This window comes from Pistacia vera, unplaced genomic scaffold, assembly GCF_008641045.1.
Source record: "Pistacia vera cultivar Batoury unplaced genomic scaffold, PisVer_v2 Contig46, whole genome shotgun sequence".
NCBI lineage: Eukaryota > Viridiplantae > Streptophyta > Magnoliopsida > Sapindales > Anacardiaceae > Pistacia > Pistacia vera.
The window spans coordinates 1,015,706-1,031,639 of NW_022196290.1; the positions used below are offsets into that span (position 1 = coordinate 1,015,706).

The 15,934-nt window shown below is 35.1% G+C and overlaps 1 protein-coding gene across 1 annotated transcript; it reads left to right on the forward strand.

The window, feature by feature from the left end:
- The first annotated feature begins 9,204 nt into the window (after positions 1-9,204).
- LOC116145004 lies at positions 9,205-15,598 on the forward strand. Its single transcript, XM_031430457.1, has 12 exons — positions 9,205-9,334; positions 10,455-10,601; positions 10,716-10,898; positions 11,442-11,524; positions 11,647-11,845; positions 12,077-12,198; positions 12,528-12,594; positions 13,279-13,329; positions 13,716-13,768; positions 14,032-14,242; positions 14,634-14,804; positions 15,381-15,598. The coding sequence occupies exons 1-12, from the start codon at positions 9,269-9,271 to the stop codon at positions 15,441-15,443; spliced, it is 1,416 nt and encodes a 471-aa protein (XP_031286317.1). The 5' UTR covers positions 9,205-9,268; the 3' UTR covers positions 15,444-15,598.
- Positions 15,599-15,934: the final 336 nt, after the last annotated feature.

The window sequence follows — 15,934 nt, forward strand, 5'->3', positions numbered from 1 at the left end:
TTCAAATCTGGCTGGATTCAACACTTCCAAATTCCAACATCAACTCATCAAAATTTTATCCAAAGTTCAACCAAAACATCACATCTATAACTACTCATCTTGGCTGAACTTCTACACATTATCTCTCATCAAACAAGATTAAACAGCCAATACTTCTATCATACATCTACATAAAAACTCAAGAATCAACTTACAAATATACTATCAAATAAAGCTTAGATTGGGTTTACTTACCTTTTTCTTGCAAGAATCCTTTCTTTGGTTCTTCTCACTTTCTCCAATTGATTCATGCTAAACACATAAATCATGAGAACTCATACTTATAAAACACAAATCACAAACTTTGCTAAAATTTCTACCTTAGAAAGCCACAAAATGAACATATATTACTTAGGCATGAATTCTCATGTAATTCTTTTGGAAGACTTTGAAGAAATGGAGGAGAAATGGGGGAAGAAGTGGCATGTCAAGGGATGTAACGCCCCACTTGAGGTACGTAGTTAATGCTTCTTCTTTTGCTCTTTTTGAGTTGATTTTCATTTGTTGGTTGGCCTTGAGTGATTGTGAACACTTGCCTTGATATTGGTTGAAAATAGAAGAAGTTTAGTGTTTCACGCTTCGCCGGGGCGAAGAATATCTTCGCCGCGGCGAAGAGGTGTTGTAGCCACGGGGAAGCTGCTGGAAGTTTCGCCGCGGCGACAGAAGATTCCTCGCCGCGGCGACGTGCCAACCAAAATGTTTGTTAAGTTTTAGATATTTTCTTCCCTAAGGGCAATTGACATTCTACCCCAATTAGTAGGAAAAGTGGGGAGTAAATTGAAAGGATTTTCATGGAGAATAGGTTATGGTGGGGGTGTTTTGTAATGAATCAAAGGATATAGATGGAGTTCTCAGGAAGGAGTAAGGGCAAAATGGGAAGGCTTGTGCATATAGAGTGTTAAAAGGAATTAAGTCATTGCAAACCCTTCATTTCTTCTTCCATCGCACTCTCCTTTCTTATTTCCTCTCAATTTCTCTTTCATTTGTTAAGGACTTTTAGAGGGCTTTGGAGTGATTTGGGTAGAAAATCAATCAAGGCATTCTAAGGTAAGGATGCTGCTTTGGATGTGAAATTTTGTGAGATTTTGTGTATATTGAATATGAGGTCTTTTGGTTGAATTGTTTAATGTTTTAAGGGTAGAGAAAAGTCAAGCAAACCAAGGAAAGGAAGTGTAGTGAGATCTCTCCATCACAAAGGTAAGTAAATCCAACCCAAGTGGAGATGAGAATTTCTGATTAGGGTTTTAATCAACTTATGTATGTATGTGTATACATGTAATTTTTTGTTATTGAGTCTCAAATGGAGATTATTATTGCTTTGTGATTGTTCATACTTTACATTATGGGAAATGAGATGGGGTTGGAAAGGTAGTTGAGATGGAATTGAAGGATATTGAGAAATCCTTTTGGAAGTGTTATTCTTGGTAGGAATTATGGCTATGTGAGGGAGTTTTCTCCCATTTTAGATGGTTAGAGAAAGAAATAGAATCATTGTTGTAGTAGGGTTTTACATGCACTTGAGTTGTTGATGAAATGCCTAATAGAGGTTTGAGTAGAGTAGTGAACCTTAATTCTTGCAACTTGCATGTTGGCATTTCATAAGTGCATAAGTGGAGATGAACCATCCATATGCATTAATTGTGCATTGAGAAATGACTTAAGAAAGAGTAGAAAACTTTGTGTAGGCACTTACATCTATGGTAGAGAACTTGTTGAATGCAACTACTCTAAGGGCAGAGAAGAGAAGTGAGAAGTGCTATGAGAAGAGCATGAGAAACGGGTTGATGCTTGTGATCGTCACCGATAGTATTAGAAACGGGTTGATGCTTTGTGAATCGTACCCGATAGCTATTAGAAACGGGTGATGCTTGTGATCGTCACCGATAGTTATTAGAAACGGGTTGAGCTTTGTGATCCTCACCGAAAAGTCATAGAGGAAACGGGTAGGTGCTTTGTGGATCTCAACCCGAGATAGTTATGGAAACCGGATAGGTGCTTTGTGATCCCCACTCGGTAGTCATTAAGAGCGGGTTGGTGCTGTGTGAACTCCACCCGACAGTCATGAAGAGTGTGATGGCGCTGTGTGAACGCCATCTGGCCGTACCTCCGGTAAGATGAGGCCATGACGTTTAGTAGAAAACAATAGAAAGAAAGTGTGAGGAAAGAATTAAGAGAAATACTTACGGGGATAAATAGATAGAGGATTTACTTACTAAGCATTATTTTGTGCTCACCCCGTTATTTTCCTTTGTGGATGCAGGATCTAGGTGATGATGCAGTCGGAGGGGCGTCGGCAAGCGAGGAGCAATAGCTACACTGTTTCCCCTGTTTTTGTCTCTTTTAAATGGCATTTTGTAAATAATGCTCTTTGTGTATAAAAGACTTAGTACATATAATAAAAAGAAAGTTTTGGGCCCATTTTCTATTATTATTATGCATGCATTGTACTAGTTTACAGCAGTTGTTACAAGGGATGAGAATGGCTAGGGTTTTGTCAATTGAAGCCTTATAACTAATAAAATACATATACATTCCCATTTTGCCCTTGCACTTTTATGATAATTCCAATTATGTCATATGTGCATTTACCAATATACCCTCACTTTCAATGGATTTAACACATGTTCTTAGTCATTTTCACTCCATACTTTTTCATCTAGTTGTGAGTGAAAAGACCATTTTACCCTTATTCTTTAATTTCTTTCAATTACTTTACAAACACGTATTTATCTCATCATCACACCACGTGTATTTTCCATAATCTTTCTACCACTCTATTCTCATGACTAGCACACTTAATACATTATATTTATCATACTCACTTTTCACTTTAACATGTGATTTTGTGTGAAATTACCTTTTTGCCCCTATTGAAACTTTTATGGAATTCCTCTATAAAACTAGTTAAATATATTCACTATGACTATAAAATAATCCCTACCATATTTCTGAATGTGGGTATTACAAACAATCCTAGAAAAATTTGCTAACCCTTTTCTCATCGTTGGAAAGGGTTTATATACAAATTTTGTATAAAGGAAAGAGTGAAAATAAAGGGATTACAATTAAGATTGAAATGTGTAAATAAACGTACTAAGGATGAATATTCACACACACTTCTCATTCATAGCTTAAAAGGATCCATATTTATATACACTTGTAGTGTTCTAAACTGGGTAGGTGATCAATCTCTATTAGGATATAAGTGATCCCTATAATCCAAGATTTTAATGTGATCCCTATAATCTAAGAAGTTATATACATCTATAACACTCCCCCTTAAGTTGGAGTATAGATATCAATCATACCCAGCTTGTTACAAAGATAATCAACTCGAATCCCAGTTAGAGCCTTTTTGAAGACATCTCCCAATTGTTCTCCAGTCTTCACGTACCTAGTGGAAATCAGACCTTGCTGTAGTTTCTCACGAACAAAATGGCAATCGATCTCAATGTGTTTTGTTCGTTCATGGAACACTGGATTAGTTGCAATATGAAGAGCCGCTTGGTTATCACACCATAATTTCGCTGGTACTGAAGTTTCAAGGCCTATTTCAGTCAGGAACTGATATATCCACATTATTTCACAAACAGCTTTTGCCATAGCCCTATATTTTGACTTTGCACTTGATCATGACACGACATTCTGCTTCTTGCTCTTCCATGATATTAAATTTCCTCCAACAAAGACACAATAGCCTGATGTGGACCTTCTATCTACCTTGGAACCTGCCTAATCTGCATCTGAGAAACATTCAATATGACAGTGACTATGATTGGCATATAATATACCACGTCCAATGGCTCTTTTCAAATAACACAAGATCTGCTCCAAAGCCGCCCAATGATGAACTGTTGGGGAGGCCATAAACTAACTGACAACATTTATTGAATATGCAATATCTGGACGAGTCACCGTAAGATAGTTACTTCCCGACCAATCTTCTATATTTCTCAAGATCTCCAAATAATTCACCATCTTTCGTAAGCTGCATATTAGGAACCATCGGAACACTACATGGCTTTGCCCCCAATTTCCCTGTCTCAGTTAATAAGTCGAGCACATATTTCCTCTCAGAGTGGAATATACCTCGTTTGCTCCTTGTAACTTCAACCCCCAAGAAATACTTCAATATCCCTAAGTCTTTTGTGTGGAACTGGGTATGGAGAAAGGACTTAAGAGATGTGATGCCCACACTATCACTCCCAGTAATAACAATATCATCCACATACACAACTAGAAGAATGATGCCAATTTCAGACTGTTTGTAGAAAACAGAATGGTTAGTTTTACATTTCAGCATACCAAATCTCTCAACAGCCTGACTAAACTTTCCAAACCAAGCATGAGGACTTTGTTTTAAACCATACAGAGATTTGTGAAGATAACATACTTTCCCATACTCCCTCTGAGCAACAAACCCAGGAGGTTGCTCCATATATTCCTCTTCCTGAAGATCACCATGAAGAAAAGCATTCTTGATGTTTAGCTGATGCAAAGGCCAATCATAAGTAGCTGCCATAGAGATAAACAACTGAATAGAGGTAAACTTAGCCACAGGGGAAAAAATATCAGAATAATCAACTCTGTAGGTCTGAGCATATCCTTTAGCAACCAGACAAGCTTTTAGTCGAGCAATTGACCCATCTGGATTAACTTTAACCATAAACATCCATTTGCATCCAATTGCTTGTTTCCCTGAAGGTAAATCTACTAATTTCCAAGTACTATTGTCATCTAAGGCATTCATTTCCTTTATCATTGCATTACGCCAACCAGGATGAGAAAGGGCTTCATGAACAGTTTTAGGGACAGTAATAGAATCAATGGAAGCAATAAAGGAGCATGATGAATGTGACAAATGATCATAAGAAACACAAGAAGAAACAGGATAAGTACACAGTTGTTTACCTTTTCGCAATGCAATAGGAAGATCATCACTTGAAACTGGATCGGATGATGAAGAAGTTGGTGCCGAACATGAAACAGGAGGAGGTGGACGATGAGAGTAGACTTTGACAGGAGCAGGATCAGAGATAGGAGCCGATGCAGGAAGCGCAGGAATAGTGACAGGGTCAGAGACAGAAGCCGGTTCAGATATCGGTGTAGGGGAAGTGAAGGTATAAACTAACAAATCATCATTATCATCATTCTTCTGACGATCTGTAGGAGAAGAGGGAAAGTATGGTGTTTCTTCTAGAAAGGCAACATCAATGGAAACAAGATACTTATTAAGAGGACAATAACACTGATATCCTTTCTGAAGTCGAGAATAACCAAGAAAGACACATTTTAATGACTTGGGATCTAATTTAATGACTGACGATCGAACATCCCGAACAAAGCAAGTGCTACCAAATACCCTAGGTTCAAGAGGAAATAATGCTTTGTTAGGAAAAAGACTATTGTACGGGGTCTCACCATGAAAGACAGAAGATGAGATGTGGTTAATCAAAAACCAAGCGGTGGAAACTGCATCAGCCCAGAATGGTTTAGGAACATTCATTTGGAATAATAAGGCTCTAGCAGTTTCAAGAAGATGTCTGTTTTTCCATTCTGCTATTCCGTTTTGAGATGGAGTATCAACACATGAAGTTTGATGAAGAATGTCATTCTAAGTCATGTAATTTTGAAAATAAACTGACATATATTCTTTTGCATTATCACTATGCAATGTATGAATAGAAACATTGAATTGAGTTTTAATCTCAGTACAAAAAGCACAGAAATAAGAAAACAAATCAGAACGATTTTTCATTAAGAATAACCAAGTCATACAAGAGTAATCATCCACAAATGTAACAAAATATCTAAAACCAGTTTTAGACAGAACTCGACAGGGACCCCAAACATCAGAGTGAACTAATTCAAAGGGAGAATTAGCTCTTTTATTGACTCTAGGACTAGAACTGACACGATGATGTTTAGCAAACTGACATTGTAATGACTTCTTTCTACTAGTATACTTTAGAACATATACAATAAAAACATACATACTTAGTCTATGAAAAATAGTTGGGCCCAAATTTTTCTTTACTTATAAAATATAATTCTTTAAATATACCAAAATAACAAGTACAAAAACTTTAGCAACGGTGGACAGTAATGCCAATTCTCTCCACTTGTCAACTTCCTCCCGACCACTGCTCACCTATTTCCTGTAAAACATGACTCACACTCTAATGTAGACACTTTATTAACCTGAGGACACAATCTCTTAAGTGAAGGAAGAGATGGATGGCCCAAATGACAATGTGCTTGAAACGGGGATGCAACGCTAGAACAAGCGACATGTGTAGATTTTGGTCTGTTGAGAATATATAAACCTCCAGATTCATGTCCTTTACTAATAATCTTTTTCGTCGTAAGATCCTGAAACAAGTGATAATTGGGAAGGAATAAAACACAACAATTAAGAGCACGAGTAAGTTGGCTAACAAAAATCAAATTGAAAGAAAAATCTGGTAAATGTAAGACATTTGACAAGGGAAGCTGTGGAGTAGGGTAACTATGCCAGACCCAAGAACATAGGATGGTGACCCATTTGCTAAAGTCACATTCGAAAGGGTTTTTGATTGATAAGTAGCAAAAAGACTAGGATTACCTGACATGTGATCTATTGCACCAGAGTCAATGACGAATTTGGAGGATGAGGAAATGAGACATGTATTTGGCTTACCTGAGTCAGCCATAGCCGTGACAAGAGTAGGTGAAGCTTTTAATGATTCCTGGTACAATGAAAACTTGGCAAATTCATCTGCAGAAATAAGAACTGACTAATCCGAAGTATCATTAGTGGATGCAACATGGGCAAAGGGATTTCTTTTATTTCTGTTCTGAAGCTTTCTACAATCACGTTTCATGTGTCCTGGCTTATGGCAATAGTGACACACAATTCCTCCCATATTACTATTTGACCCTCCTCTGTTGCCACTTCCAAATTGTGATCGCCCAGATTCATAGTCATTCTTTTGACTGACGAGAGCACCACTAAACTGAACCGGTGGGGTACCTTCTGTGCGAAGTACCCTACTAAAGACATCCTGCAACAAAGAGATCTTTGGACTAGCTAGAACTTGAGACTTAGCAGTCTCAAATTCAGAAGGAAGACCTACAAGAAAACTCATGACTGCCATTTGCTCCCGTTGTTTTTGTTGAACTTTAACATCAGCACTGAAGGGTAACAACATGTTCAACACTTCATAAGTCTTCTTAAACTCCATAAAATAAGCTATAAGAGACTTATCTTGTTTCTCTGCACGGTAGAATACCTTACACACTTCATAAATATGAGAAACATTCCCTTTTCCAGAATACAGAAACTCCAAATGATCCATCAGTTCTTTAATAAACTCACAATGATTAATTAGGCCAAGTACCTCACCGTCAATAGAGTTCCGTATTTGTAGAATCAATTGAGTATCATCTTGGAGCCATGTCTTTTTCGAATCATCCTCAGGTGGATCATCAGTCATATGATCATCTTTATCAATACTCCGCAAATACAATATAATAGTTTTACGTCAATCATGGTAATTAGTTATTACAATGAGCTTATGTTCTATAATTTTCGACATCGTTTCATATCATTTCCATCATTGGCTTTGTATCAGACATGTCTTAAACAGACGATAATCCCAATGCACACCAACAAAGGGTTAAAACAAAGCAAACTAAGAAAATTTCAGTGACACACTAAATCAATCAACAGCCACCACCAACCAGAGGCCATAGCATAGCAAAAATCCAATAACCAAATGAAAACAAAGTGTCAAAAGATCACAACTAAATCCTTAGAAATATCCAAACAAAGAACAGCAGTGGACCAGTAAGAGATTACCCAATCCAGCACGAAAATGTGCTGTCCAAGTACCGACAAAGCAGACGAAGAGAATCGGAGGAGACATCAGCGGTGGACACGCTCTCACGGGCCGGCGCATGGTACTATTCACCGAAGTTTCGGGTGGGGTGTGGAGCTCACGCGCGGGGATTCTGATGGCCGAAACTCGGGGTTTTGTCGATCGGTGGCTTCTGAATCTCCTTAGGGTGGCGGTGTTGAACAAATCTCAACCTAAACAGGTGTTCCCAATTTGAAACCCAAACCGTAATTTCTCAATTTTGAAACCCAAACCCTAATTATCTTTTAAGGCTCTGATACCATGTAAATAAACGTACTAAAGATGAATATTTACACACACTTCTCATTCATAGCTTAAAAGGATACATATTTATATACACTTGTAGTGTTCTAAACTAGGTAGGTGATCAATCTCTGTTAGGATACAAGTGATCCCAATAATCCAGGATTTTAATGTGATCCCTATAATCTAGGAAGTTATATACATCTGTAACAAAATGCAACTCTAATATTCTCACGATTGAGTGCTGAGATTGCGTCAAGATTGTTGTCGATCTGATCCCTTCCCAAATATCTGGGATCTGGAGTTATCTGTGAGCTAGTTGAACAACTGTAAAGATTAGTTGCAACTAGCTTGTGCTAGGTCAAGCTACAACTCGACGAGCCTATGCTAGGTTGGACAATCACTTGAATCGAGCAAATTTCGGATCTAGCTATAACCTCGCAATTCTCCGAGCTTGATGGAAAAATCACACACAACGGCTTGAAATGAATTTGATGAGTTAAATTTTTTACATGATTTCTATGCAATGAATACTTATGGCCTTATTATAAGTAGACGTGACATCATTTCTATCATATTATCATGATGTTTAACTTCTTCTTTTTTGGTGACTGGGGATGTACTCCTTTGATGGGTGTCGCAATGGCCCTATTTGAGATATAAATTATATAATAAAATAAAATATGATTGAACTCGTATGAAATAGTTTATACCACAAACCCTAAATTCACAATATTAATTATATTGAAATATTAAAATTAAAACATAAAAACAATCAACAACAAAGTATTTCCTTATTAACTGTTTATAAATATTTATTAAATTATTTTTTAATTAACCAACTTAACATATTCAAAATATAAATATAATCAACTTGTTGAAGTATGTAGAAGGTAGAAAAAAAAATGAAATTAAAAAATTAAAAACGTTAAAACAAAATAAGCTATATATCACATTTGGTGGATGCCACGTGGACCTCCATTATATTCTCGATAGTTTTTCATTTTTGAATTTTGAAATTTGTTTTTGTTTTTGTTGTTTGTGATTCTATTTTGAGCCAACAGAGCAGAGCTGAGTGTGAGGTGGCCATGGCAGCAGTAGTCAGTTACTGCAAGCCTTCGCCATTTCTCGGTCGATCCTCTCCTTCTTTAACTGTAACTCTCTTTCTCTCAATCTCTTTGTGGTTATTATTTTTATTAATTTTTAGTTTAATTTTAGTTATTATAATTGTTTTGCTCGCTATGTTTATCTGCGATTTCGATAATTGAAATTGTTTAATTCTAGTTGAATAGAATGTTAATTATTCGAGTTGAAAAATAAATGAGCTGAAAAGAAGTAGTGAGCTGTTTCTTTGAAGCAGTTCTTGACTGGATAGTTGTTTTTATGAAAATAAAAACTATATATATATTAAATGAACTAAAGAGAAGCAGTTGATGGTTGCTTTCTTTTTCCTTAGAAAGCGCTTTTGAAATTGAAACAAAAAAATTAATGAACTGAAAATGGTTTTTAGTTGAGCTGTTTTCGAAAAAGTTCTTGATGAATGTTATTACAAAAAAAAATTATTTGAGGGGATTTTACGGAAAAGTGTTTTACTCAAAGTGATTCTCATGAATGTACTGTTTAAAGCATCCTTAGTTCATGATACATATTGAGAAATGAAAAATTGTTGGAAAATGATGAAAATGAGATGAAGTAAGCTATAAGATTAATGAGTTTCAATGGAGTATCCAGAGAACTAAGTTGGAGTTTGATTTTGTTGATAATGTAGTGCTGTTGATGTTTATTTGACTTGAAAGAATTCTTGCTGCGTGATTTAGATGCCAGAGTGGAGATATCTCTCCAAGTTATGGCTGCTGCATCATTGTGCGTAGAGTCGTGATTAGTGTACTTTATGGTAGTAAAATTAGGAGTGCGTTGATTTGTGGTTGATTGAAAATGCCGTATAGGTTTGGCTTTGCTCCTATATCGTGAGAGCATTTGTTTCTTTTGGTATGCCTCTCAAATTCTAAGTTATAAGAATGAAAAATTACGGAATCTTTGTAATAGAATGGTGTTCAATGTCCATGGTGAAAACTTTAATTTGTTATGTATCATTTTAAAGAAGAAAGTTGTTACTTATATTGGTTAGACCACTGTAATGTTTCATTTTTCGTATTTTCTTCTTTTGCTTTTTGGTTAGTATTCGTACTGGTGTAGAATGTATAGATATCGGAGGGTGATGATAGTGATCTGAATATTAATGCTTCTCTAATTTTATATATGTGAAAATTGTAGGGAAAATCACCATGCAGACAACCATTTAGGAATCAAGTGCAGAGATCTCAAATTAATGCACTATTTTGGGGATCTAAGAAGTCTGTGGAGCAACAAGTACTGGACTTTTCAGTGGTAGATTTCACTATAACAGGGTCAGAACAAGAGGTGTTACTTTTGATGGTCCTATGAAAATTATGATTATCTAGATTATCACTTTTTTGTGTTTGTGTCTAGTGGCTTTTTCCTTCAGCTAATGCCACGTTATGAATCTAAATATAGGGAGCCACCGAAAACCAGGGAACATCTAAAAAGATATACCTTTCAGTTATTTCTTCAATCTTAGATGTTTCAGCAAATGAATGGGATGCATGTGCTCTGGATACTACAGGCCCTGAGAAATTCAATCCATTTCTTACCCATGGGTTTCTTTCAAGCTTAGAAGAGACAGGTTGTGCTGTGAAGGTTAGCTAACGCTTCTTATTGTCTATAAGTCAAGACTGCATATTGAAAGCCCTCTGAAAGTAATGTGGTCTTGTTGTATAATGGATTCTGCCGAAGATCAAGTACTTTATTCAATCCATTTAGCAAATAAAAGCATTGTCCATTTCTTCAAGCTGATAAATCCATATCTACCTTCTGAAGAAAACTTTTGTAGCTAAATGTTTGCATTAGTAGCTACCATTAAAAGTAATGTGTTCCTGTTGAAAGATTTGTTCTCTTGTTCATATATATATGTTGTATACATCATTGTTTTATGCAAGGATTGTTATATTCTCTGCTTGAACTTTGTTAGAAGTTTAAAAGCTTCTATCCTCATGTAGGAGAAATAATACTTAGATTGCTTAATCATCTTTAAAATTTCTCTGTAAAATTATTTGTGGAAACAAATTTCTACAGAATATCATTCAAGTGTTGTCAATTCATATTCTCTCTTAGTTACATGATCAATGTAGATAGCCTGAATCTTGCACTGTTGTCTTAATTTTGCATTTAAACTGTTTGCAGGAAACAGGATGGACGCCATGCCATATCGTTGCTAAGGATGAGTCTGAAAATATTCTAGGTGTTGTTCCACTCTATCTTAAAAGGTTTAGCATCTACTATGCTGTCCAAACAAGATTTCATGTAGTTTCTCTTGGAATTCTTTCAGAAGCTTCTGTTTAACTGCTTCCTAGTTCTTTTTCTCATCACTTTTTGTTTGTATATGCAGCCATTCCTACGGTGAATTTGTTTTCGATCATGCTTGGGCAGATGCCTACTACAGTTATGGAATGAGATATTATCCAAAGTTTCAGTGTTGTGTACCTTTTACTCCAGTAACTGGTCCAAGGATTTTGATACGTAATAATTTATTCAAAGATCAAGTACTAGGTGTCATAATATCTGCGCTGAAGGATCTCACAGCCAAGGTATTGTATGAATTAACTAAATGTTGCTTCTCCATGCATGATTTGTCCTCCTTTGATTCCATGCCAAGCCTTTTCTGCATACAATTGTTTATAATTTTTTTTTTTTTCTCAAATGAGTCAGATGAAGTATAGTAATCAGGTGGGAAATAATTTCTATGAAACAAGGAAGAAATTTCTTGTTTTCATTTGTTGTATCTTGCCTGCACAATCTGACTTTATATCTTTTGACAGTCCCAGGTTTCATCATTACACATTACCTTCTCATCTGAAAATGAGTGGCATAAATTCAGGGAAAAAGGTTTCATGCAGAGGATTGGAATGCAGTACCACTGGAAAAATCGTAATTATAAAAGGTGAGTGTCTGTGTTTCTTCATTTGTAAATATCTTCCTAAATGCAGGGAAAAAGGTTTCCTGGAGCGGATTAGAGGTCCATAATATTTTGCTTTAATCTCTTGAGCCCATGTACAATTAAAGATCATCACGAGTTTAGATATTACTTGATCATAATCAGCTACTTTAGCAACTCCCTTGCACAGGCTGTATAATTTATCTCTGTATTCAATTTTCTATGTGATCAGTGATTTCTGAATCTCTGATCTTGAGTACTTAATTTCATTTTTTTTGTATATCCTGCTATTTTATGTGTCACTACAAAAATGTTTATAAAGATTCCTTTTGCAGTTTTGATGAGTTCTTAATGGATATGAAGCAAAGTAAAAGGAAAAATATTCGTCAAGAGCGTAAAAAGGTTCGTCTTTTCCAAACTTGTTATTCTGTTGGGTAGTATTACTTTATGTCAATGTAAAAACTTGAACACTTTGTATAAATCCTTTTCAAGTAGATTGGAATGGACTTTGGTTTGTTCATGCGGATTAGTTGGATCAACTGTTGTTTATATTGTAAAGATTCTCTAGAAGGTCAAAATCTAGTAATGGTCATTTCTTTGTACTGACCATGGCGGTGTATGGAAATAAGACAATGCTTGATGATTAAAGATAACTCAGGAAAATCTTATTCGAAGCAAACAATGCAGAAACACTGAAAACTATCAATTTATTGTATTGCAATGACTTGAATGAGCGAAGATGCCTGATATGAGGAATATATAAAAAAGGTATAGATACCTTGATCGTTGGAGCCCAAAAGGAGATGACAATCACTCCTGTTTGTTTCATTCAATTTCGTGATTTTTCTATGAGATTAACAACTGTCGCTTTTGGCACACTTTAGGATAGGATATTGTTTCTTAAACATGTTACGATCATATGATACTGGATTTTGTTGTGAGAAGCCATAATTTTGGCAAACTATGAATATTCTGGGAGTTTCCTTTTGTAACCTAACTTTAAATTACGATTGTGCTTTCAGTTGGCTAGTTTGTTTGTTTATTTGTTCAACTATTAGTTATCTAAGTTAACTCTTTTATACGCAGATTCCTGCACAGAACTTGACTATGAAACGGCTCCGAGGTTATGAAATAAAGGTATTTAGTAGCAGTCCTATTGTCTGCTTCTGGTTGTATTATTTGTTAGCTCTACCATATCTTGGCGTTGAGTCATCTGTTGCAAAATCTCAAAAAGAATGAATCCTGGATGGGTGACACGATAAGTTGTTAAATGCTTACTAAAAAGTTATAGTATAGAGCTGGTATGAATTCTGTCATTGGAAAGTTCTTTGAGTAATGCCTAAATTTGATGGTTAACAAGTTATTTGATAGTGCAAGCGCTTAAGCTTCTGTTTTTTAATACTTGTTTGGTTGAAGTATGCATAGTATAAAAGTAATTCAGTGAGGCTAATAACTTTTCCTTCTTTTGAGGGTTCCTGAACTTCGAGTTACTTACCTTAACTTTTGAATGGTTGTCATGGCAGGCTAGGCACTGGGATTCCTTCTATCAATTCTACAGAAACACCACTGATAACAAGTTTGTTGCTTATCATTAACCCTTTCTACTTGTTTTGCTTATATGTATTGTAAAAAAGAAACATAATATTTATTTTCCAAAACTTTAGTTAGAAAAGGCAAATCCCCATGGAGCAGTGCTGATTCTTTATATATATATTGTTCTGATTGGTCAAGTTTCTGTACTTATACCGTCTTAGATTTGCTATTTTATTTGAAATTTTTTGAAGCATTTTGAGATGTTTGGAATGTCATATCTTACATATGTCGGTGATTTTTCCATAGGTGGGGTAGTCCTTATCTAACAAGGGATTTCTTCCACAATATGGGATCAAAGATGGGAGACGATGTATTACTTGTTGTTGCTGAAGAAGGGGATGAACTTGTTGCAGGAGCTCTAAATCTTATCGGGGCAGATACTCTATTTGGTCGTCTATGGGGTTGTCATCCTGGAGCCTATTATCCAAGTTTGCATTTTGAAGCATGCTATTACCAGGTTTATATTTTAATTATACAAAAATTTGTATTAAACTTGCACTTTTGCTTCTTTCTCAACTCTAAAACAATTTAAATAGAGGAATAACCTGGAAAAAAAACACTTGATGAAAATAATGGGAGAATTTTAGATCATGGCTATTGATCTTATGCATGTCCTCATCTCAAAGTTTTAGAATCTATATGACCTATGAGAGTAAGGATCTCAAAGTTTTAAAATCTATATGACCTATGAGAGTAAGGATCTCAAAGTTTTAAAATCTATATGACCAATGAGAGTAAGGAACCGAAAGAAACAAGTCATGGCAACAAGTTTCGTCTTTCGGATTTTAATACAGATAGAAAGATTACAAAACACAGTTTATTTACTTAGGCTTTGTTTTGAGTCTCAGGCAATAGAAGCAGCTATCGAGCTTGATCTGAACACGGTTGAAGCCGGAGCTCAGGGCGAGCATAAACTTCAGCGAGGTTATATGCCTGTGACAACTTACAGCTGTCATTACCTTGTGGATGAAAGTTTCAGGAAACCCATAGAGGAGTTTCTAGTGCGCGAAGCAACTCAGGTACTTCCATACATAAACACATATCCTTGTATTGGTATTTTGATGTGGACGCTCCGCTTCTTAACCAATTCATTTATAGATGACAACTAGTCATGCTCTTTCTATGTTTATCAATTCTCTTCTTTCAGAAAGTTATTAAGTTATGAGTTTTTCTTTTTTTCCTCCAAAAAGACAGGTTATAAAGGGTTGTTGAAAAATGTCAATTTTCAAAGTTTTCTTGTAAATATATCCAAATTTTGAGGTTTTCTTTCAGAAAGTTATTAAGTTATGAGTTTTTCTTTTTTTCCTCCAAAAAGACGGGTTATAAAGGGTTGTTGAAAAATGTCAATTTTCAAAGTTTTCTTGTAAATATATCCAAATTTTGAGGTTTTCTAGTAGATGTAAAATATTTTTAATCTGTCATAAGTTTAGAACCATTAATGCATTAGGTTTGAACGGGAATTAAATACTTTTAATATCGACTTAATACCTTCTCAACCATTGGATCCTCGTGGACGGTGTGAACAGTTTAAGTCAAATTAGTTGCTCTACTTTGAGTCTCTGACATCTATCTAAATTATTACTTTCAATTTGCAGGTTAGGCTTGTTATGAAGTTCTTACAAGATTCTGGTCCCTTCAAAGATGGAATAGAAGGGTAATTGGCATTATTTTTATCCATCTTCAACTTCTACTTCTTATAAGTATAATTTTACCATAATTTCATGTACATAATTAGAATTACGATTTTAAAATATGTAAATTACCATGATAATCAATTTTTATATGCTCTTCGCTTCCGCATTTCCTGCTTAGTAGTAAAAGTGTAGTAACTACTAAGCAAAATAATGTTATTATAATAATAATAATAATAATATTATTAATGCTAATATTATGAATAATGTTATTATTAATTTCATTAAATTTAATTATAAATTAGTTTCACCTGGGCAGTCAAATTTGTTAATATTAAATTATTAATATCATTATAATAATATCAATTATTAATAATATCTAATGTTAATATTACTAATATAATATTATTACCATCCTTATTATTATTGATACTAAAATTAACTTCATCCGATATACAAACCTATCTAACATTACATCTTATTATTACATAAATTTTTATGACTTTTTTTTATTCATT